We start from the raw sequence: 24598 nt of genomic DNA on the forward strand, positions 1-24598 counted from the left end.
GGTTATTATTATAATCTGTCTTTGTCAGTTACTGAAAATAGCCCAAATGAGAAGTCATAAAGGCGTCTGATGTGGAATGCAGCTGGGACGGAGAAAAAGCAATATGAGAAGGTCTCCTCCTGGAGTATGAACATTACAGTTATGTATAAATGTATAAACGAGTAAAGATATGATTTTACTTAGTGCAGGCAAGGCTGATCTGCAGCTCTGTCTCCTCACGGAGCACGACCCCAGCAGGGGATGAAAGTAGTTTCCTGCTTATCTCATTAGTTACAAGCACGGAGCTGTCATTAAATGTTTAAATCTAATCCAGTGAAGCAGCTCAATGAAGGGAAAGTAGCCAGTGTCAAAACACTTAGCTAGAGCTGTAATTTACTCTTCCCATCAAAGGCAGTAAAGCTGGAACAATTAGGTAATTAAGCAGTTGACAAGAGATTATACTAAGATACTAATATCATTTTCAGAACTAATAATTTATTTTAAGTTGTTGTTGTGGTATCGCACTGCTATGGAGCCACTTGAGCTGATTCAATACTGACTGTCGAAGAAACTTAAATAATGACAGTTACTGCAACCTATAATTTCCCTTCAGGGATTTGTGAAGTATGATCGAATTGAATTTGATTGATTTGAACTGAATTGAATTGTAAGCAGAGGTTCAGGAGCAGATGCATTAGTAGTTTCAAAATAATGCAGCTCCTTATACATTTAATATCTTGTAGTTTTTATCTGGTGATACAAAAAATGTAATTACTTATATTTTTATGACTCTTCAAAAGAGTCATTAATGAAGAACTGCTCTCAGAAGCAGTCTTAAAGGAAAGAAAACAATTAAGTACATTCAAGGAAATAGTTACACAAGGAAGTGTCTGGAGTCAGTAGGTGTCAGAGGAACCCTCTCCTTTTTAAAGTCAGACGGGAATCTCCTCTGTGCTGATGAGCAGGGAGACGAAGTACTATAAACACATGTTTTTCTCTCTGCTTTTTGTGTCTTACAGCAAGATGTGGAGAAGTTTTCAGACATTGAAAAGCTCTACCTCTACCTTAAGTTGCCTTCTGGTCCCAGCAGCACAGTTGATAAAAGGTAAGAACATACTTACTTCCTGCCTGAGCTCATATCAAATTTGGCTTGACTTTCAGAAGACACAAAGCATTTTTTTTTTTTCAAATTATATCAAGAATATTGGTCCGTTACCACCATTACTGTTTCAAAATGATAAAAACAAAAAAGTGTTGGTGCCTTGCCTTGTTACACCCACTTTATAAATGATCAGGGACGGAAAACATTTCTTTTGTATTATTTCAAGTTGGTTGGGTTATTGTCTGGAGGATTGTCTTCATTTTCTCTGGATGAGAGTAGTCTTGGACGCTCTTTTGAGGACTCTCCACAGGTTATTGATGGCAAAACCTGCATGTTAACCTGTGCATTGTGGATTTTAAGGAAACTTTCAGTTCATCATCCTGCTATAGTAGTCATACTCTTTTAATCTTAAGGTTTTTACAAATATATGATATTAGCCTCCAGATCTTGCTGGTATTTAATTAAAATCCATTTATTCATTTTTTCTCCCAAAAACCATCCTTTGCTCAGTGCATCCTGAAAGTTGTTTCCTTATTTCTTCAGTCCACAGAGCAGCAACATTCAGCAGGCATTAGATGCTCAGCCTGTGATGCTGAGGTCTACAGTCTGCAGCTTCTGATGAATCCTCTGTGATGGTCATGTTTGCACAGATGTTTACTGCCACAAAACTCCAGTCTTGAATCCTCCTGAAAGTCTTTGCAGTCCAATCGTGGCTTTTATTTTGCTTCTCTGGCGAATCTACCTGCAGCTCTACCTCAACTTCACCTCAGAGTTGAATTGTCTTTACATCATGTTATGAACGGTGACTGGAAAATGCTTAACTCTATTTTCTTAACACTATCATAGCTATCATTGTTGTTGAAGTCATCAAGTCACATACTGATTGTTGGAACAAGGTTTAAAGGGTTGAGAGTATTTATAAAACTATGAAGTTTGTATCACTTGACTATTTCTAAATTCTGTTTGTGAGTAGCCACACTCTGTAATGGCTTTTTATAAAGGGTATAAAAATATGTTGTTTTTTTCAGTGACCAGAGCTCCCTGTCATCTAGCCGCACGCAGCAGATGCACGCCTTCAGCTGGATCCGCGATCACTTAGAGGAATACCCAGAGACCTCGCTTCCAAAGCAGGAGGTCTATGATGAGTACAAGTAGGTTCAAATAAAAAATATTTACATTTCTGCTACTAAAATGGGAATTAAAAAAAAAAAAATGGGTCCCAACAGCAAATACTGTTTGTCCTTCTTTCTGCTCTGCATAACTGCAGGCTAAACCATCAGTATAAATAGATAGAGCAGGCATGAGAATCACAGAGCAGCATGTGTTGGTAATATTAGAATGGAAAATCTGAGACAGTCATTGAAATGCTCTGACAGTGTTATGCAACTATCTTTTTAACTCCACTAGAACAGAAATACAGCTCTCTCCAGAAACACTGGCGCCTTCAAGACAGGCTGCTGCGAAGGCTTAAAAAGATGTTTCATGGATGGAGGACTATTTTATAAAACAACAAGATATATTTGGAAATTAAAGAATTTTGATTAAAATAAATGTTAGTTTTACCTATTAAATAAATGGAAAATGTTATATCAGGAGTATCAGATGAGCTTACTGAAAACTTAACATCATATCCACAGAGGTTACCAGCCTTTAGTAGTGTGTTGTTTGTTTTAGCCGGCACCCAGTCCAGACCATCGTCTCACTTTGACGTACAGCTGGCGATAATGTGCACAACGATGTGCAGGTAACATACTGTACCAACAGAGGCTTCATAAAAGAGGACTGAGAAAAATTGGACAAAGATGAAAAGTAAGCGTGGTGCATCAAAAAACCTTCACCGGTACATAATGTATGCATGGTTCTTCAAGGATATCCAGTTAAAACCATGAGAGGGGAGCCAAATTAGAGAACTTGGGGGCTGTAAAGATGAAAACTCTGAGCTGAAAGACACAAAAAAAAAAAATTCTGTGCCAAGTGGAGAGGGCAGGTGATTATTAGTTCATTGTTGGTGGTATGCAGTATATTTCACTTATACTGTTTATTCTGTTCATTTGTTTCCGTAAACTTGTGTTTCAGGAGCTTCTGTGACAATCTCAACTACCACCCGCTGAGTGCTGCGGACTTTGGGAAGATGATGAAAAACGTCTTTCCGAACATGAAGGCACGCCGACTTGGCATGAGAGGAAAATCCAAATATCCTTTACTGGAATGGATTTGATCAGTCTGGCCTCTGTGTCTGGTCTCAGACCATCTGCTGCTGCAGTTCATAAGCTCTCTAAATATAGATGTGAAATGAAATGAAGCTACCCCCCCTGTGCCTCAAAGGCACATAATACAGAGACCCTCAGGGGGATTCTCTGTGATCTTGACCTTCATGCACACTCACGGTTTTCTTTTTCTGTTGCGCTCGTGTCGGGAAAGTGCAACACTTGGTTTATGAACATGACCATCATCAAGTTTAATAGCATTTCATTGAGTAAGGTGGAGTTGTAGCGCTACGTTTGATGTCATTTGGTAGAAAAAAACCAGCTGGTCGACTGAAAGTTTGTTTGTTGAGAAAAAAGCTAAAACAGATCAAGATGTATTGTCGTTTAAACAGTGGTCTTTTAAATAATTTACCATTTTTTAATAGGCTATATAGAAGTGTCAGATTGTTGTTCAAGTTCAATTTACTTCAAACTGAAAAAGTTGGATGAAATTGAATTTGAACAAGCTAGCAAATAGTGTTCATGACTGCAAAGAGCATGTCATTTACTCCAACAAAACAGTCATGACTCAAAACTGGATTTGAGTTGTGGTGATGAAATGTATTAAGCTTTGTCCTTTTAACAGTTTGGTGTCGGGAGAGCTTTGGAGCTAGTGCCCTCAATGGTACAGCAAACTAAAACTTCCAACAGCTTTTCCACCTTTTTCAATGGATGTGCATATTGATTTGGCATAGATGGACGCAGAGAAATTCTCGCGGACAATTCAAAGTACTTTTACATAAAAACATTAAAATGTAGGAGAGTTTAGGCAAGGCAAAGCAAGTTTATTTTGTATAGTACAATCCAACAACTAGATGATTCAAAGTGATTTACAGAGATGTTCAAACATCACATAGCAGAACATTAAACAAAGCATAATTTAAACAAGAAAGAAAGAAAAAAAGAACAATAGATTAAAAACTGTAATTAAAATATGATGAAATATAAGTTTTGAAACTCGGTGTAAATTTGTAACTTTATTAAAATGCAGCTGAAAACGGGTGTGTCTTCAACCTGGATTTAAATAAACAGTGTTTCAGCCGATCAGTTGAGTTTAAAAGCAGAATAAAGAATTAGAGAGACAGACATAAGAAAATAAAGGAATACAACAAATTAAAAGCAAGAAATAAAGGTTACAGTGCATTGTGGGAGATTACTCAAATGCAGCAGTAAATAAAAAGGTTTTCAACCTTAATTTAAAGCCATTAAAAATTTCAGCAGCCCTGATGCATTCTGGGAGTTTCTACAAGTTAAGAGCTTAATAGCTGAATGCTCCCTCACCGCGTTTGGTTCTGACACAGCACAGAAAGTAGTCATGACCCTGACGACCTGAGGGTTCTGGTTGGTTCATGATGGACCAGGAGATCAGAGATGTATTTTGGTCCGGGACCATTCAGAGATTTATAAACCAACAGCAGGATTTTAACATCTATTCTGGACAGACAGGAAGCCGGTATAAAGATCTAAGAACTGGAGTTACATGGTCCACTCTCTTTGTCTTAGTGAGGACTCGGGCAGCAGAGTTCTGCATCTCTGATGTATTTCGTTCAGGAGTCTCATGAGAACAGCGTTACAGTCTCTGAAGACAAAAGCGTGGACACGTTTTTCTAAGTTCTGCTGAGACATCAGTCCTTTAATACTTGATATGTTCTTAACGGTGATAATAGGCTGACATTACGACTGCAAAGTCGGCTTATTACTACTGTAAAGCAGACTGACTTTTGCCTGGCTTGTTAGGGTCAACCTAACCAGTAAGACTAAAGTGAGTTAGAGTGAATGTCCTTAAGCCTATAATGTCAGATGTAACATTTTTTTTAAATCTGTATTTCTGACCCCAAAATAATTTTTTAAAAAAGGTTAAAAACATAATTGTAGCCATAAGGATAAGACAAACAACCATTTTGAAAGTGTTCAATTTAAAATTGGAAGTGCTTTTGATTTCCATGACTTCACCTGTAACCCTTCAAATTAAAGAAAAATATATTTTATTGTGATATTTCATATGTAAGGCATTACAGGGTTAAGGAGCTTCCCTGGGGCTGTCTAGAAACCTAGACTGGCAGACATCAAAACAGTAATTTATTGCCAGAAACGTGCAGCTGTCTATAATTTTACTAAGAAAGGGGAGGTTTGATAAGCGCCAACCGGTTGTTCTCTTTTAAAAGGGGCTTAAATGGGTGTTTTTAGACACTGAGGGAAGATGGCTGAAAGCGGGGACTTATTCAAATTTCTAGCAGGTCTGAGGCTATACAATGTGCAGCACTTTAAAAAAACAAACCCTGTTTGTAGAGTGGCAGAGACAGCATGTACCCTGCACCTAGCATAGGAGCACTGACTGTCTAATTGTCAGTAAAGAAAGATTAGTAGTTTGCAATCTTGGCCCACTGCAACATCTACCTCATTATATGACACATACTGGAATTGTATTTATTTACTCATTTGTTTTTCTTGTGTCTCAAAAGTCAACCTGAAAAGAGGCCGGTATTGAACAGGCTGCTAATCAGTAAGGCAGGTTGGGCATGTGCCTGCCTCACATCTGTGCTCATGGGAACTCATTTCTACACAAACCGGATAGTTTTCTACTGTTGGAAACGTTTGTGTGCTTGGATCCAATGCTCGTTCCTGGTTTTTATGTGCACCATGTGTGTTCATGTTTGATCTGAGGTAAAACTAAGCATGGACCATGTAAACAGTTACATTTTTTAAAAGCAGTTTTAAAGTAATTGAAAACCGGAGCTACTGTTCAATTTCCATATCTGCATTCTTCCTTAACACTGACTTACATATTGTTATAGTGGACTAAGGAAAAGGCCTTACGTTCACATGCCGGCTTTACCAACTCTGGATCTCCATAAATCAACAGATGGAGTAAGTTTACCAGCGTGTTTCTTATCAGTGATTTGGAGTACCTTTGTTTCGTATTCTTTATAACCTTATCTATTTCATGTAGCACCAGTGTGATGTACTCGAGTCACCAGGCCAATTGAGCAGCATCAGGGATGAGGTGCGATTTGCAGCCTGTGATCTTGTGTGCGAGTGGGCCCAGAAGGTGCTGAAACGCCAGTTTGACGCTGTGGAAGACTTGGCTCGCTTCCTGATCGATAGCCATAACATCAGCAACAAGTCTTTGGCTGCTCTTACTATTATGACCAGCACAGCAACAGGTAAACAAGCCAATAGCATGCCTCATATACTAAAAAGGAGACAGCAGCGACATCTGGTGACCGCTACATGTCACTACACTTACTGGCCTCACTTTTTCTGTTGAAGTTATGTTTAAACCAGCGGGATTAGATGCTTTGTATTCTATATTTATGTTATTTTACCAGTATAACAATGGTAAAATGATGTAGACTTTTGTCTATTTACTCTTGACTCTTTCTCTGATGAAAAAGTTTAAATCATGTTAATTCAAGAACAAAAAGATTTGAAATGTATCTTGAAATTTTATAGAGCATAAACCATCAACAATGATCCTTGCATAAAGTAATTATTCTCATTGCATTAAAATGATGTATAAATTGAAATCCCATTTTCGTTCTCCAGAGGTCAAACCTCAGCAAACGGTCTCAGCCTTTGCCCCCACGGCACAGGCTCACCCCTTCCAACCTCATGTGACGTTGCTGACATCCCCATCTGTTGATGCAAAGCAGCAGCTGCAGAGGAAGATCCAGAGGAAGCAACAGGAGCAGAAGCTGCATTCTCCTCTACCAGGTGACGGACAAACCAAGAGGGTAGAAGATGGTGTGCCATGTGGTAGCCCTACCCCTCCGTCACCACAGCCAACCATAGGCATCGTGGTTGCTGCTGTCCCAAGCCCCATCACGGTGAGAAATCAGAACGCCATTTCTTAAATGTTTCTATTGATTATATTCACTCAGAGAAAAGGTGTCCAGTCACTAAAAGTAGAGCACAAATAGGCATTAGAATTTTTTTTAAATTCAGTTCAATACACAATGAAAGAACTGAACTGAATGATAATTCATACAAAGGGAAATATTATTGTTTCAGTATAGATTGAGGAAAAAAACAACAGCTGGGATGTTAGAACTGCAGTTGAGAGGAAAAGATGTTTGAAAATCTCAAAGCTTCTCTATGAATACACCGGGGTGTTGAGTTGTAACCTGGAGACTACTGAAGTGATGATCTCACTCATAGTGTCACCAGGCAAGACGGCTAAACTCTGAGTAGAATACAAGGGTGGGAACTCATGACCTACAGTACGGACACCGTCCAGGACTGAGCCTCGATTTTTCCCACCCAGTCAGATCGTTTTTGATTTCCAAGTTCTCATTACATTCCAGGCCAACACATTAAAAAATAAGTTGGGGAAAGTAAAGATTTACCACTTTATAATAGGGCTGGGTATCGATTCAAATGTCAAGAATCGATTCGATTCTGATTCTTAATATTCAGAATTGATTATCATGATTCGATTCGATATTGATTTGGCTTAGTGTTATTTAAAATGTTTTTTGAGCTGTTGCCTGAATTATATGACTGTAAAATAACTAGTGAAATAATAATTTCACAATAATTATTGTGAAATGACTAAGAAATAAATAACTCAAACAGGCCTTTCAATATCCATTTAAAGTGCAAAAAAGAAAGAAATTGCAACAGTTCATGCAGTAAACAAATCATTTTAGCTCATCTAATTTATTCTGTCACCACGCACACATATTGCCATGAAAAACACCTGGCATTTTTCAGAAGTGTCATGACAAACTGTGTGTCGGACTACTGGGATTAAAGTTCACCTGGCGAAAATGATGAAAAAAAAAATAAAAATCGAAAAAATCTTTAGACATAAGAATCGATTTTTAGGAATTAATATGAGAATCGATTTAGAATCGGAAAATCGATTTCTTCAACACAGGCCTACTTTATAATGATGTCACTCTTCATCACAGCACTTAAAGGCCCTCTGGTGTTGAGAATACAAAGTAATGGAACATTTCAGGTGTTATTTTTTCCCATCTTCCCTACTGACATATTCCGATGTGCAACAGTACGTCTTCATCCTCACACTTTTCATTTCAAAATTCTCTACACAGTTTCTGCTGGCGTCAGGTCTGTAGGCAGTCCAGTCCAGTACCTGAAACCCCTTTCATCCTCAGCCAGGCATTTGTCACGTGGCCAGGATGTGGTTTTGTATCGTCTTGTTGAATAACGATGTCCGACACTCGGACATAAACAATAGATTACTCAGGGCCTGTGGGTTGGGGTCTCTGTGCATTGGACTTGGTTCCCACAGATCCGATCAGATTAGTATTTGTAGTTTGGAGGCCAGGGTAACACCTCCAACTCTTTGCCATTTCCTTTTAGTCCTTTCAAAGCTGTTTTTTTTCCTGGGAGCTCACTGCAGGCTGTGCTGTTGCTGTATGTGAGTTGTTCCTGGTAAATAATAAGTATTCGGCTAGGCATGAAGTTTAAAAGTACCACAGGCATTAATGCCAGCATGGAGGTTGTTTCAGAATATTGTTTTATGTTTAATATTGTTGTAACAAGATGATAATTTTATCTTTTGGTTTTAATGTTGTGGCTGAAAAATGTACATAAACATTTAAAAAGCACATATCTTTCCTTTTATTCTTTTTCATGAAATCTTAGCTTTTCCTAATCATCACCGAGTTCTCCTCACCAAAACATTTTGAACACACCAGCGCATGAATAGCTGGGGTTAGTACCACTAAGCTGCAGTGTAGGAGTCCCAGCAGGACCATAGTTGCATATCATACCTGCCCCTCTCTGCACATACAGTATGTTACGTCTGTCCAGATAAAAAAAGTCAAAGAAAAGAAACAACTCACATATTCAAAAGGAAAATAAAAAACAGTTTTCTTGCTAATTACTTTACAGGCTTTACAAAAACCTGTTTTCCTGGTAGCCATATAAACTCTGTTTCTTAAGTGTCATATTAAAAGATCCAGTTAAAAGAAATTCATTTTAAAAACTTTTCTTTCAGTATTATGTGAACATCAGTTAGTGGAAATTATAAAGTTTGCTAACCTTGTGGTATCACAAAATGAAGTGTTTCTTATTTGTGATTCTTCTTTTTCTCTGCAGGTCCAGAGGAGCAGGCAGCTGATGTCTCCAAGTCCTGTGGGAGCATTGGAAAGTAAAGTGCTGCCTCTGAACTTCCAAATGATGCCCCAGCCCGTTCCAGCAGTGAAACAGAGCCCAAAACCTGGCCCGAATATTCTGTCAAGTCCCGCGGGAGAGCGGACACCGCGGCAGCGCTATGCTCAAATCCTGCCCAAACCTTCAGCCACATCTGCCATCGCTCTGTGTTCGCCCTCCACCATGATCATCGCTAACAGCCCCATTAAGACTGTAATGACTACATGTCATGTCAGCCCAGTCAGTTTGGTGAAGATGGCAGCAATATCACTGGCACCTCATAGCTGTGAAAGCAACACATCCCTTACGAACACTTTGCTGCAGCCAGGCATCAGCTCTGCAGGGGATTTTAGCTCCAATCAAAGCCAGATGCTGGCCTCGGTGACCACTAACACTCAGAGCATGGATGTCGAAATGGAAGTTGAAGCAATACATAACAACAGCCAAATGCAAACTACCAACATTCAAGCTTCGAGCCAAGGAGTGACAGGAAATAGAGTTGGAGGTGCTTTACAGAGGGCTGCAAGTGTGCCAATTCCTCAGAGTAAAGGCTTTCTGGGTCTGGATGAAACATCCGCCACTAAATGCAGAGGAAAGTCCTCAGCAGGCATAGATTCTGCAATTAAAAAGGGCAGTAATAATGTTGATCAAAGCACTATGCACTTAAATGCCTCCAATCAGAATGTCAGCACTGTGTCTCCACTTAATAGTAGATTGTCCTTGTTTGGAGAAAGCAGCCTGGCAAAGGAAGATATCTTTTCAACAAAGAGTTTCAGGAAACGCTCTGGCCTCAGTCCAGAGCTTTCCCCAGTTAAAAGGCTTTTCATGCCCCAACAGCCAACAGAGGGCAGTGCTGGTCTTGGATACAACGTTAGTACCATCTCTAGACCACTTTCTGTGGCTAGGCCTGAAAGTGCACCAGCCGCAAGGGAGATAGAGATGAATAAAAGGTGTGTGGCATCCATTCAAGCCCATTCACAAGGCACTTCCTCTCTCAGAGCCTGCGGCTTTGGCTCTGCTGGCAATACACATAACTCAATACAGATGAAAAATACTTCCACTGTTATGGAAACTGGTATGTCAGTCAATCACCCAGTGCTACAGGAGCAGCAGGGGCACACAGTTGCTAATATGCATACCAGTAACCCTGGTTTTCAGAAACATACAAGTGTGAATTCCAACTTAACCACAGGGAGCCTGGATGGGGCTCTGCAGCAGACTTACACTCAGCCTGCTGCTGCTACTGACACCTTACAGTTTTTTAACCAAACATCCTCCAGTCAGCTCCTGATGCCTGAGCATATGGACTACTTTCCCCTCGATGATGATTTGACTCAGGACAGCATTGTTGAAGAGCTGGTGCAGATGGAGGAGCACATGAAACTTAAACGCCTGCAGGAGTATGGAAATTGTGCAACACTGCAAAGCCAACAGGCCGTGATGCCTGGCAACATTGCATCTAATAATCAGACCATGACTTCTTTCTATTATGCTGCCAACAACAGTGGCAACCCCATCCAAACTCCCACACCTACATCAGAGATGATGGGAGGAGCCCAAAGCATCCCCAGAGAGAGTCCCTGCTCCCACATCGCTTCTACAACTCCAGGGGATAGTGCCCTAGGAAGTAGCCGCCACACCCCAGTGGGAACCCCCCACTCCAACTGCAGCAGCACTGTTCCTCCCAGTCCAGTGGAGTGCAGGAACCCATTTGCATTCACTCCCATCAACTCCAGCATCACGGGTTTCCATGACAGCAGCCCCGTCTCCTTCAGTCCTGTCAAGCCAATGCAAAGGCCGACGGCCACACATCCAGACAAAGCGAGGCTGGAGTGGATGAATAACAGTTACAACAGCAGTGGTGGCTGCGCAAACAAGTCAGACAATGGAATGGGAATCATCTCTGGCTATCAAGGGCTGATAGACGACCATTTTCAGAAGCCTCACGCCTTTGCAATTCCACACACGCACCACTATGACCGTCATTTTGGCCGCTTGACTCCCATCTCACCTGTGCAGCAGCAGTTTGCCAGCTTGAGTGGCATGACCAAGCAGGAGGGTTTCGCTGTGCCTGCCCCTCTGGATAATAAAACAACCAGTGCAGCTGCCGCAACTTTTCGATGCCGCAGTGTCAGCCCCGCAGTGCATCAGAGAACTCTGAGTGGGAACACAGGAAACTGTTCCCTTTCTAATGTCGCTCGATCAGTACTGTCACCCTTTAATTCTCCCGTGACGCCTGAGATGTTGAACATCTTTGGAAACAGCAAGACAGATCTTGGATCCGCCAGCATGGCTCAGAGGAGTCGCTCCGTACCACTCAACGTCATGATGCAAACTGAAGCCCTGCCCACACGGGGCCAACAATGTAGCAGCAAAAACATCACCAGTGTCCTCCTGAGCAAGATGGACGGGGACCACAGTGACACCGTGCGGGGTTTGGGCATCAATAATATACCCTCCAACTACACTGCACGGATGAACCTCACTCAGATCCTGGAGCCCAATTCCACTGACAACCAGCTCTGCCTGATGCACTCCGACTCCAACAGCACGTGCCACTCCCAGAGGCCGAATTACCTCCTAGAAAATGCTATTAATGAACAAATGATCCTCTCAGCCGGTCAAAGCCAAGTACAATCAGCATCTGGAGAGCATCATCAACAACGAGCTCAGTGTGCAAAGCTATCTCTGGACTCACAGCAGCGGGAGCTGCAGCAGCAGCAGTTAGATTTCAGCAACACGCAACACCTCTTAACAGACAGCAGTCGGCTCATGGAACAGATGTCTGAGTTAACGACAGGTGGGGCAGATTTCCCCTGTGAAATCAGAATGACATCGGACCTCTCCAGTAGCATCAATGACCTCAGCTCACTGGACACAAGTCTACTGTTTGACCCCAACCAGCAACAAGGCCAGTATCAAAGTGCTGCTCCAGAGGAGCTGGTGAACAATTCGTTGTTCCAGCAAATGAGCGGGGCATCACATTCAAGTGGACTCGACTGGTTAGAAAGCAAAGATCATCCAACTGTTGACCTGATGGGATGAGAACATCTTTTCTTCATGTCATGTTGAACATGTTAATCTGAGGCTGCTTTTAATTTTATTTAAGTATTTTTTCTCTGTATACTGCGACTCTGGACACACTGTTTGCCTAGTTTAAGTGCCAGACTAAACTGAGATACTTCTGCAACACTACGGTAAGTAAAATGCAGGTCATTTCACTTTATTGATAATGCATCAATTTATGTTGTGCGATTGAGAAAAGTTTGAACAAAAAAAAAAGAAAAAGAAAAAAAAACAACTAATCCAGCATAATATTTAATTTTTGTTTGTCAAATGTTTTAAAAAAAAAAATGATACTGCAGAATACTCAGCATACAGAAAGATGGGGGTTAAACATGAATGGGTCTTCTGCCAGTCATGCACAGGAATGAAAAGAAAAACAAAAAAATACATTTCTCTCCAGCTCTCCGTATAGATACATTTTCAAAAGAATAAATAATTGATTCAAATTATAAGATACAAATGTGTTATGTACACAATATACACAAGACTGTTGAATAGAGTTTTGTGGAGGAGCAGGGAGAAGTGTAAGAGGGGCAGAGTTCAGCTTCCTGGCAGGCTGGTGAATGAAACTGTTTATCTGTCTGGAGGAGCCAATGCAGAGGGTCTGGTATCTTCACCCAGAAATCAGGAAGGGGAAGAGACTTGTGGAAAGGGTCACCCAGAATGCTGGTTGCGTCGTGAGTGAGGCGGGTGTTGCAAATGTCCAGGAGGGAGGGGAGTGGGACACCAGTGATCTTCCCAGCTGTGTCTACTATGTGCTGGAGTGTCTGGCATCTGTAGGTGGTGCAGTCCCCCTGCCACACGGTCATGCACTGGGTCAGGATGCTCTCAGGGGGGGCACAGTAAAAGGTGCATATAATAGGTAGGGGAATATTTACTCTCTTCAAATTGTGAAGGAAGTCAAATTGCCGCTGAGCTTTTGTGACATGGTGGTGTGTCCAGGAAAGGTCCTCATTCATGTGCACCCCCAATAATTGAATGTTGCCCACTCTTGCTCAGAGGGAAGTGACGGGTGTGGCCCATTTGGATGTTGATAATAATCTCCTTGGTTATGTTCGGGAGGAGGTTTTAATCGCTGCATGACACCTGACTTCCTTATTGTTGCAGGTTTAATCATTTCTTGTAGATGAAACCCACCACTATTGCATCATATAAAAGATAACCTAAATTAATATATTATTGTAGAGAAATATGTGTGTCATAACTTTTAGAGGAATAAAAACGAAGATATATGATACTAACTTGATTTTCTTTAGAAAATACTAACAATAACGTAGATCTGAATTAACTACACAAATCTTTTTAGTATATTATAGTCATCATCATACAGGAGAGTTAGGATTTGAATACTTTAAAAAATGTATTAGAATGATTATTAATTATCAGAGTATGTGAAACAGTATCTTCTGAAACTTCACAACCACAAAGAAAGGTAAAAGATATGTCTGAGCTGTTACTTCCAAAGTTTCTAATTCTTCAAGCCTTCTAACTATTGTATGGATTAAGTGTCTTAAATTTGGGGTCTGAATCAATCAGTAAAAGTGGGACTCCAAGTCAGCTGATCTGCACATCACTCATGTAGATGTAAATAAAATAACAGGGCCTCTTCATATGGATTATGTGCTTCATTTTAACACTGTAGAAGCAGGCTTTAAACATGCACTACTTAGAAAACAATTAAGCCAAGAAGGACTATTTTTGTTCTGTAATGATGGCCCAAAAATAGCTTTAATTATGCACTAATAATTTATTTAGTAGCTATGTCACACTAACCTTTGAGCAGGATTGTGTTACATAGATAGGAACTTGACCATTTACCCCTACTGGAATAAGGGAAAACATTTATAATAAAACTTTTTATTAAACTAAGCACCTTGAATGGAGAGTTCTTGCACTAACAGGTTAAAAATATTGAATGGAAGGCCATTATCCTTTTATGCATTACGTGCAAACTCAGTATCTTTTTAAAATGAATTTAATCCCTACTATTACACCTTGTTATATAGGTACTATATTAATTGTAAAGTACTGACTGTTGTGTTTATTTACAAAAATAAACTGTGTGACCTGTGCAGTAAAGGTTTAACTGCCTGTTTCGAGGAGTTACTTAAACATGAAACCCTCTGCACTGATGCCGAGCAGCCTGTAAACAAGACTTGTAACCACAGTCTCAAAGAAGCATCCAAGGGTCTCTGGTTTCTGAGCCTTATGTCCATGCCAAAGATGCAACCGGGAACAACATGCACTATGGTGGCAGGTGTAATGTGACGTCTCGTTCTCCTTCTGTGTGATGTTTGGACTAAGAGCAAAGAGTCTGATAGCAGCTATAACACATGTTGCACTTAAGTGTGTGAGGAAGAGATTATCAAAAGTGAAACTTTGGTGGCATTTACAACACTAGTGTAACCCAGGGCTATAGAGACCAATTCAGACGGACAACGACTGAATATAAAAATACAATCTTTATTTAGAAATCCACTGGATAAAAACACATGTACAAAAAAGCCCGTTATCCCAATATATATACGGTATATGGTAAAGGATGATAAAATAGGCAGGTTGGCACACAATAACAGCAGCTATCCCAAATGCCAATGTGGTCTTATGGCTTTAACATGACCTAAAGCAGTGACCACTCAGGACAACCCTGTATAAGACATTGAAACAAATCAACAGCGTGAGTTGATGAGCATCGTATCCTGCCCCGGCTAACACGCACTACAAAGACTGAAGGCTCACCAAAGTGCTGCAATACATGGAGTCGGTGAACCCAGTCTCCCTACAGCGCGATGTATTGCACAGCGCGGTGCATCAGCTCACTACAAAACAACCACATGCAAATGACCTTTTACTTATAATACAATATGAATAAACCTAAAAATAGTGCATTAACCATAATACACACGAGAGAGAGAACTTACATCTCTATGCAGATTGCGCAACACCGCATGACAGACGGCATTCACAATGTGAACAGGCACTCTTTGCAGCGTAGAGCCGCTACTCACTGCCTCCTTTCATTCCCTTGCCACAGCCGAACGTTCCGAGGCACTTTTTACTTGAAATGCAGCTCTCAACTCTCTTTTGTTAAGAGCAACCTGTCCCCTGCCGCCTTTATGGAAAATGTTTGTCCCAGCTGGCTCAACACCACATAATTGCACACCTGGGCCAGAGACACGCCCCCCATCACTCGTCACCCCTCACCTGGCCACACTCACCCCCCTAGAAAACTTAATCAGGGTCGCTGATTGCCCGGTTGGCCAGCGGCACCGAAGGAGCCCGTCCCGGCCTGTATATGCTCCAGCTGAGATGCCCTAATCCCTAGCCTTGTACTCTTCCCACTTTGATGGTGGATGGCAGATCGCGGTAAATTAAAAGGGATTAGAATGTCTTCGTCGAGACCGGCGGATCTGCAATGGAGAACTGGTGTCTTTCTCCAGTGTACTCCCTTTTCTGAGTGGAGACTGTCCTGAACCTTCTCCCTGGTCCCTTTGTTGGGACTGCCCTTCCTCCTCTGAGCTCTGCTCACCCTGTTCGTGGTTAAGACCCATGGGATCACACCCTGCCTCGCGGCAGTCTTCTAACTCACTCCGAATGCCCACACATATCAAACTATCATCTTCACTTTCTTCACTTCCACTCTCTGCGATTCGCATAGCCTTGCCGTCGCTTTCTCCCTCGCCCCATTGAGAACTTCTGTCCAGGTGAGCGGAACCGCTACAGAGGGACGTCCACCACATCCACCACTGCCTTTGTCGAGGAGGCGATGGGGGGACAAGCCGGTGACGGCCCTGTGGGGCATCACAGAGACACTGGCCAGGAAGCTGGAGGAGCAGGGCTCTGACAAGGCCTTCGTGGTTCTGGGTCAGTCAAAAGGCGTGCAAAAGGTGGTCTTAGATCTATCTTTCTCCAACACCTCCACTTGGTTATACCCACTCGCCAAGTCTAGCGTTGAAAACCATCTTGCACCACTCAGAGAATCCAATGACTCTTCGATGTGCGGAAATGCATCCTTGCGGGTCTTTGCATTCAACCGCCGATAATCCACACACAACTGCATCGAGCCATCCTTCTTTCTGACAATAACTAAATGGGGAACAATATGGGCTACTGCTCTCCCTGATTACTTTCTGCTCCAGCAATTTCTTTATATGATTTTTGACTTCCTCATACTGACTGAGCGGGATCCTCCGGTACCGCTGATTCACTGGGGCATCATCAACCACTGGGATTTCATGATAGATTAGGTTTGTGCACCCGAGATCACTCTCCGAGGATGGGAACACATGAGAAAAATTTGGACAACAACTGTCTGGCTCGTGTCGCTTGCTCCTCCGATAGCTCGGGAAAGCGTAGTGCATTGATCTCAGGAGACAGCGCCCCGTCTCCTTGTGATCCATGCTGTTCCCTAATCATGACCTGCTCTTCCTGTGGGCCCACTCGCTCAAAACAAACAGCCACACCCTCCCCAGCCACTACCTCAACCATATGTAGTGATGCAAGGCGTGTCTGTGGCTCCAGTCTCACATCTGAGGACCCCACATTAATTACTGGAACTGCCAAATGCCCATTATTAGCCTCCACACAAGTATTGGAGACCACCAACCCCCCAGGCAAATTCCCCTCTTCCAACCCCAACAGCTCTACCAATACAGATGCCCTCGAAAGGCAGAGACTGTTAGGTCCCTCTGCGGGAACAATACACACCGAGCCTGCAGGAATGATAGTCGGCAAGGCGGCTGCGGCAAACATGTTACTCTTCACAATTACAGATTGTTCATTTTGACAGGCTGCAAAAGCAGTCTGCCAGCCTGGAGTGTTTAGGAGAGGTGGCGGGGGGCTAGGACTTTGCACCGGGTATAATAACTGATAACATTTCTTAATGACATTCATGCCCAGCAAACCCGGCATCGCTGTTTTTCGCTCTTTTGCGGCATGTCCAATTGGGTCTTTCACCACCAATATACCTCGCTGTGGTATAGTCCTGCCCAGTGCCACTGCCTCCACGTCAATTGTAAAGTAAACTAGATATGGATTAACCAGCCCATGCGCACCACTCAGCGTCAACCACCCACAGTGAGCCAAATTCCCACCCCATTTGGGCAACAAATGGTTGAAAAAAAAATCTTTCTGTAACAGAGGAAACGTTTGACCCAGAATCGATTAACATTGAAATTTCACTCCCCCCATAGAAACCTCTACAGTATCACACTCCCCCACCAGACATTCGTAAACCTGTGGGTCAATATACAGGACTGTCTCAGAAAATTTTAATATTGTGATTTTCTGTAATGCAATTACAAAAACAAAAATGTCATACGTTCTGGATTCATTACAAATCAACTGAAATATTGCAAGCCTTTTATTATTTTAATATTGCTGATCATGGCTTACAGCTTAAGAAAACTCAAATATCCTATCTAAAAAAATGTGAATATTCTGGGAATCTTAATCTAAAACTGTACACCATAATCAGCAATATTAAAATAATAAAAGGCTTGCAATATTTCAGTTAATTTGTAATGAATCCAGAATGTATGACATTTGTTTTTTTTTAATTGCATTACAGAAAATAAAGAACTTTATCACAATATTCTAATTTTCTGAGACAGTCCTGTATGGGACTTTTACCGAGGCTGGCTGTACCCCACCCGTGGTTTGGCTCCTCACCACAGGGGGTTGCAGTTTACCTGCTGCTCTAATATTTGGGCTGACCCATCGCCCCCTGTGAGGAAAGCAGGTGCCGACTGGTCCTGGCTACGAGTAGAACGTGAGGCAGAACAAAAACGTGCAATATGGCCTGATTTGTGACATTTGAAACAAATTGGCTGCCCTAAAGCGTCATAACGAGGTTGCCATTTACGAGTGTCTGTCCGCTTGGAACCTGACGTCTGCATAGTTGTTGTGAGTTTCTGTGATAAATTATCAATTTGACTCTGTTGCTTTTGTAGCAATTCCAATACTTTAACAAGCATGGGATCGGGCTTAACCTCAACTGCTTCCTCGCCCCATTGAAGAGCTTCTTTACGGAGCTCGAAAAACGAAATAGTGGGCTGCTGCCTAATATTCTTCTTTAGATCTCGGCGGAGGCTAACTTCATACACATTCTCTGCAAACTGGTCCCGCACTAGAAAGACATTTGTCTCTAAAAATCTGTCTAATGGGGAAACAAAGGGTTCTTTGTTTACATCTGATGCTTTTGTAAACACAGCAGGTATATGTTTTTATAAATGCAACTTTTTTTCTCCCTGGGTTTCTACCAGTTCTGTTTTCTGACCACATGGCTGTTTTTGTTGTACAGAATGGAAGTGTGGTCAGTCATTCAGTGCTTTTTGTTTGTTTTGCCGGTATTTATATACAGTGTGTTGTTTGTACAAAAGATAAAAACCTGTGAACTGTATATCTTGTGTTTTCACAGTTATCTAAATTGCACTGATGTTTTGTAGCATATATTTTTGGTGTCATAGCATTTGATCATCCTACGTTCTTCTTTCTTTCAGTTATTTTCCAGTTATTTGATGGACAACAATGACAAACTTAAACTTAAACTGTATTCTTAAGGTTCAGAACTGGATGTCTGAATAAATTGGTTCTAGGAAACATTTTCAAATTGTCATATCACATTGTGAGTCAAATTTAACATTTAGCAATTCAAACATTTATTTTTTTCTATTCATTTTTAATCATTTACTTTCAGTTTCGATGTTTAACTTAACTGTGTGTCTATGTGTTTGTTAGCATCTGTTTGTTTGTTTAATGAAGACTTTAACCTTCCTCTTGTAAATGGTTCAGAGCTGTAAAGCTGCCCTACACTGTCAACTTTCTGTGACCTTATTGCATTTTAGCAGTTGCTTTTATAAGAGGAAGTGCTTGTTGATATATTTTTAAAACCTTTTTAAAACTAATAAACATTTTTAATTACACAGATGAAGCGTTTGTTTTATATCTGTATGAAAGTAGAAAAGGGAAAGACAGTGGAGCACAGGAAACAACATGTTCAACTCTGAACTATTAGATAAAACAGATGTGATTCAGAGGAGGACGAGAATCATTTATGGAAGTTACTGCATTTTATTGTATTCAGCTTTTCTCCCTCTCCTTTTTTTAGGACAAATATATTCACTATGGTAACATCTCTCAGTTTGCAGTGCATATTTAGATTTTTGGTAATCCTCTGAATATGTAAAATAATTAACCACAGGTAATTCAATATCTAAAACGAAGAGAGCATTTTAAATCTGCTTGCTTAAATAACCTTAATATTTGCACAAACGGTATTGCTCACAACCTTTTTTTCATCTGAGTAAGAATAGTAAGAAAAAAAACATCCAGAAGAACCTGGTTTGTGGACTTCTTGCCAGAGCACAGGGTTTTTAGACCTCTGAATGACCTGCACCAATTTCCAAAAAAAAATAACATTTTGGATACTGATTCCTCTGATCACATCACATGTCTCCACTGGTGTCCATCCCAGGTTTTACACAGTGAAATTTAAAGTGGCTATTTCTGAATCAGGTCACCATCTATATATACATTATATATATATACATAAAAAACATACCGCACAACCCATGTGTGATTTCATTACAGTAATTTGTTGTTAGATCAGGACATTAAACCTCATTATCACTCTTTTTTTTAAACTTTACAAAATAATTTTTAGACTTGTGTCAAGTTGAACTTGTTTCAAGTTTTTATATGTAGCCAAGCTGTTCTGGTAATGCCACAAGTTACACTAATGGTTTTCCTGCTTGTGATAGTGCAGACACATCCATCATTGAAAGGACCAGTTCCAAATGCTATGGTCTATGAAGCAGTTTAATTATGTTGCTTTGAATAAATGCATATTGTTACAGTATATCAATGGGAAAATAATTAAAGTGTAAGTTTCTTTTATTTCCAATGCATCATCAGGTTTTAAGACAGAAAAACGAACTAACCAAACCCTAAACCACTTGTCCAAAATGTGGGTATCTTGGCTGAGTTTTAACTGACAAGCTTATATATATTATAAAATGTTATATTTTCCCAAGAAAAACTTTTAAATTTGTAAACACACAAACTTGCAAAAGAAAACAACTTGTGTACATTTATTTGTTGATTTGCAATCAGAATATCTACAATGTTTAACTTAATTTTTCAAAATATAATGGAGTACAATGGTATGATTATCACATGGTGAGACACACATTTAAACACCTAAAAGTGACTATCATGTTGCAGCCGGGAGTATTTCACCCTTCATTATTGATTTGTGTTTTATGCAAAACGTTTTGTTTTCTCAACAACACTAGCAAGTGTGTGTGCTGCTGGTAAGCTGTAATAATGTACAGTATAAACCTCTGTTGGAAAATAGCTTCAGTTTAACACCTAAACATGAACTTTATTGCATGTGCACCAGTACACAACACCATTTCAAACGGAAACTCACCATTGATTGATGAGGGCTCTCTGCCCTTTTTCTGTTACAGAAGGCCTCCTCTTGTGTTTTATCCACATATAAGGTTGTGTTCGTCAGTCAGACACAATGAGACCATCAGAGCAACTCATTTTCGCTCTCAGATCTTCTTTCCCAACTTTTTGTCCTGTTGCCAGAACTGCCACAATTTCTATCCTACATATCTACTTACAGTACTCAGTAACAGAAAAGATAATTTTCACTAAAAATCATGTGCGTTGAAGGAAAAGTTAACGGAAGTTAACTGACAAAAACTGAGGAAACACAGAGCTTTTTGGCTTTAAGGGGCTGCATTTTCATGATATTTTGTTATCAGACGTAATAACTGAATTGTTCCTTTATTGTTATGACATGACATCAGATTTTCGAGAATCTGATAGTTCACACGAAGCCACACATCTAGAGCTATCACCGCTGGCTTGTTGGCTAATTCACAGTAAATTTAAATTGGTTTACACAAGAACAGCAGTGAGTCATGTGCCATCAGGCTATTTCATGAAACCTGATTAGACACAATTTCACAGGAACACGATTTAGCGCACTGGTAGTGAGTGCAATATGTAACTGAATAGATACATATGGGTCTCTAAGTCTCTTGTGCAAATTATTGTATGAAAAATAAATAAATAAATAAATAAACTTTTCTGGACCTGTCCTTTTTTCCAGAGCTGAATTATTTCCTTTTTATTGCTATCTTGACTTCTGCTCCTAAGGAATGGTGCTCTTAAATTTCCTTTTTTTCCACGTTTTGCATTGATGTCCAAAGTCTTCAGAGATGTTTTATAAAACCTTTTTGCATCCAGATAAGTTTATACTTATAGTCTTTTTCTGAGGTCCTCAGAAATATTTTCTGTTTTATCATGCAACATTTTTAGTTCTAGGAAGTTGGGCCATGAGGGCATTTTTAGATTAACCAATAACGGGGAAAGGAGCAGTAAGAACAAGCCCGGAGGCTGCCTGGTACGCCGACCTTGGCTCAACTACCGCAAGTTAGTTATTATGGCTCAGTTTAGTACATGCTACCCTATTATGATAATTAATGACCTCATATTATTTCTGACTGAATGTGTCCTTCCATCCTCATGGAATGAGGCCAGGTAGCCCAGGTAGTAGTCTTCGGCTTTGGCCGACAGTAGCGTCTGCCTGCGGTTCAGCTAAACATAAAAAATAAATGATTATTAATAATGATTATTGTAACACAACAACTTCCCGAAAGCGGATAAAGCATTCTGATTCTACTTTGTCCCAGTTCAAGGGTCAAGAACAAAGTATCACTCAAAAGACTACATCCCTTATTATTAGTATATTTCTGACTACATTGTTTACCAGATGAATAAATAAAAATAAATAAATCAGCCCCTCTACAGTTGTTGTGGATTTAAAATGAACCTATGGAGACCATAACGATCCCGCTGGGGTTTGAGACACTATGTCTGGGGCTAAGACCGGACACTGTGAACGGATCGGGAAACAAATATATGTACAACATTTTACTACTTGCAAGTAAAAAGGCAATCACGGGGAAATGGCTGGCTAAAGACTCTCCTACAGTTGACGAGTGGATTCAAATTATTAAGGATATTTACATAATGGAGAAGCTAACATTTATTCTTAAGTCGGAACAAGAAAAGTTTGAAACTTACTGGGAAATTTGATCAAACTATCTACAGTAGCAACTTATACTGGTTAAAGCGATGAATCCCCTCCTGAGGCCTTGACCCCACTCAACTGGTTGTTTTTTGTTCTTGTTTCAATAACTACACAATTATAGGTTTAGTGCTATACATGTATGCAGCAAACTATCTTTCTTTAATTTACTCATATTATCACAAGTGATTTTTGCTTGTGTCACTGGGGATATTATCACCCCATAAGATACTGCTTAAGGGAGAAAACATGGATGAAAGATGGGGTACATGGGGAAGATAAATTATTCTATTATAACGACTTTTATGATTATTCTTTAACTATCACCATCGTTTTCCCTCTTTTGGGAGTTGACAGTTGCCTATTATCTTAGGTATATACAGGACTGTCTCAGAAAATTAGACTATTTTGATAAAGTTCTTTATTTTCTGTAATGCAATTAAAAAAATCTTAACAGTTTAAGATTAAGATTCCTAGAATTTTCTAATTTTTTGAGATAGGATATTTGAGTTTTCTTAAGCTGTAAACCATGATCAGCAATATTAAAATAATAAAAGGCTTGCAATATTTCAGTTGATTTGTAATGAATCCAGAATGTATGACATTTTTGTTTTTGTAATTGCATTACAGAAAATCACAATATTCTAATTTTCTGAGACAGTGCTTTTGCAAGGATGCCCTGTTATTTAAAGTCTAGGTTACTTTTATTTATTTATTTTTTCCTTCTCCCTTCTTTTCCTTTTCTTTCTTTTAAATTTTTCTTTCTTCTATGTGTAGATGATGAGATTTAATATGTTTACAAATTCTAGAGCAACCTGTATAAGCTGTCTGTCTACTTTGCAAATAAAAAAAAAATTACCTATGGAGACCATAACTTTTAACAGTTTAACATGACAATAAATGGAGATTGGCTTGCTTTGGTAGCCAGTCCCCCTTTTTAATCACTCTCTGGATTGTATCAGATTACAAAACGGATGTAGTCCCTTGATGCCCACCCAGTCAGCCAGCCCATTGACTGAAAAACACTGTGTCACTTTCTGCTACTCTTTAGTTTCCACAGACTTAACCGGATAATAATCTCTATGGGCACATTTTGCTTGCTTGGTCATTTGAATCTGATGTATTTTCTGCAGAATTATTCCCTCAGTCTTCCTCTGGGTTGTTTTCCCCGGGGCTGATAAGAGAACAAGAGGTGGAGGAGGAAGAGGAGGAGGAGAAGGAAGCGAGAGGAGGAGGAGGAGGAAAGGGAGGCTGGGAATTTGGAGCAACAGCCACAGCAGGCAGAGCCTGAAGGCTGATTTATAGTTCCGCGTTACACCAACGCGCGTAACGGCGCGCGTCGCCGCGTACCCTACGCCGTAGGTTCTGCGTCGATTTAACGCCCAGATTCACGTAAACACGAGGAGGAGGACGGAGACGGAGCAGAGCACCTGTGGAGTGACGCTTGGCCGGGAGACCATCGTCTTCTCACTCTCTAGAAGCGGATATCATGGCTGCGGTTTCTTCCCAGATCAGAGGACTTCAGACAGATGAGGTAAACTCACATTTGTTATCGACACTGATCACGTGACCCCGTCGCTAGCCAGCCAGCTTAACTGCAGCTAACTAAAGACTAAAAACACACTCAAACATCTGGCTTGACAGCTGACTCAACTCCCTGCTTCACTTCTTGGGACATTTTTTTTCGACTAGGTATAACGTAGTAATTGAGACTCTTAAATATATAGATGGAAGTCTTGGAAGTAGTGAGAAAACTACTTGGTTAATTGCATTGTTTCCCCCCCCCCAGCAGGAACTGTGTCGACAACGCCTCCACATACACTGATATCCTGCAAACTCTGTAGCCACAGCTCAGCGTTTCACCTCCATTCTCACGAGGAGGCCACTGAACTATTAAACATCCGTGATTTATTATTGCGACATCATACGATGAATCACAGTTGGCAATAAAAATGAGGCTTTGGTTTTGCTTATTAT

The 24598-nt window shown here is 40.5% G+C and overlaps 2 protein-coding genes across 2 annotated transcripts in view; both read left to right on the top strand.

The window, feature by feature from the left end:
* LOC133462478 (DNA-binding protein RFX7-like) overlaps positions 1-16248 on the top strand; it is a 28444-nt gene extending 12196 nt beyond the window's left edge. The window contains exons 3-9 of the mRNA XM_061743749.1: positions 999-1084; positions 2110-2232; positions 3158-3274; positions 6111-6195; positions 6278-6491; positions 6874-7154; positions 9397-16248. Of these exons, the coding sequence (XP_061599733.1) occupies positions 999-1084; positions 2110-2232; positions 3158-3274; positions 6111-6195; positions 6278-6491; positions 6874-7154; positions 9397-12495 (4005 nt within the window). The 3' untranslated portion in view covers positions 12496-16248. The remainder of the gene's footprint in view (positions 1-998; positions 1085-2109; positions 2233-3157; positions 3275-6110; positions 6196-6277; positions 6492-6873; positions 7155-9396) is intronic.
* Positions 16249-23877: 7629 nt separating this feature from the next.
* Positions 23878-24598, top strand: part of nedd4a (NEDD4 E3 ubiquitin protein ligase a) — a 37100-nt gene continuing 36379 nt past the window's right edge. Inside the window, exon 1 of the mRNA XM_061743803.1 lies at positions 23878-24155. Coding sequence (XP_061599787.1) covers positions 24111-24155 — 45 coding nt within the window. The 5' untranslated portion in view covers positions 23878-24110. The remainder of the gene's footprint in view (positions 24156-24598) is intronic.

Source organism: Cololabis saira, chromosome 2 (genome assembly GCF_033807715.1).
Source record: "Cololabis saira isolate AMF1-May2022 chromosome 2, fColSai1.1, whole genome shotgun sequence".
Classification (NCBI taxonomy): domain Eukaryota; kingdom Metazoa; phylum Chordata; class Actinopteri; order Beloniformes; family Belonidae; genus Cololabis; species Cololabis saira.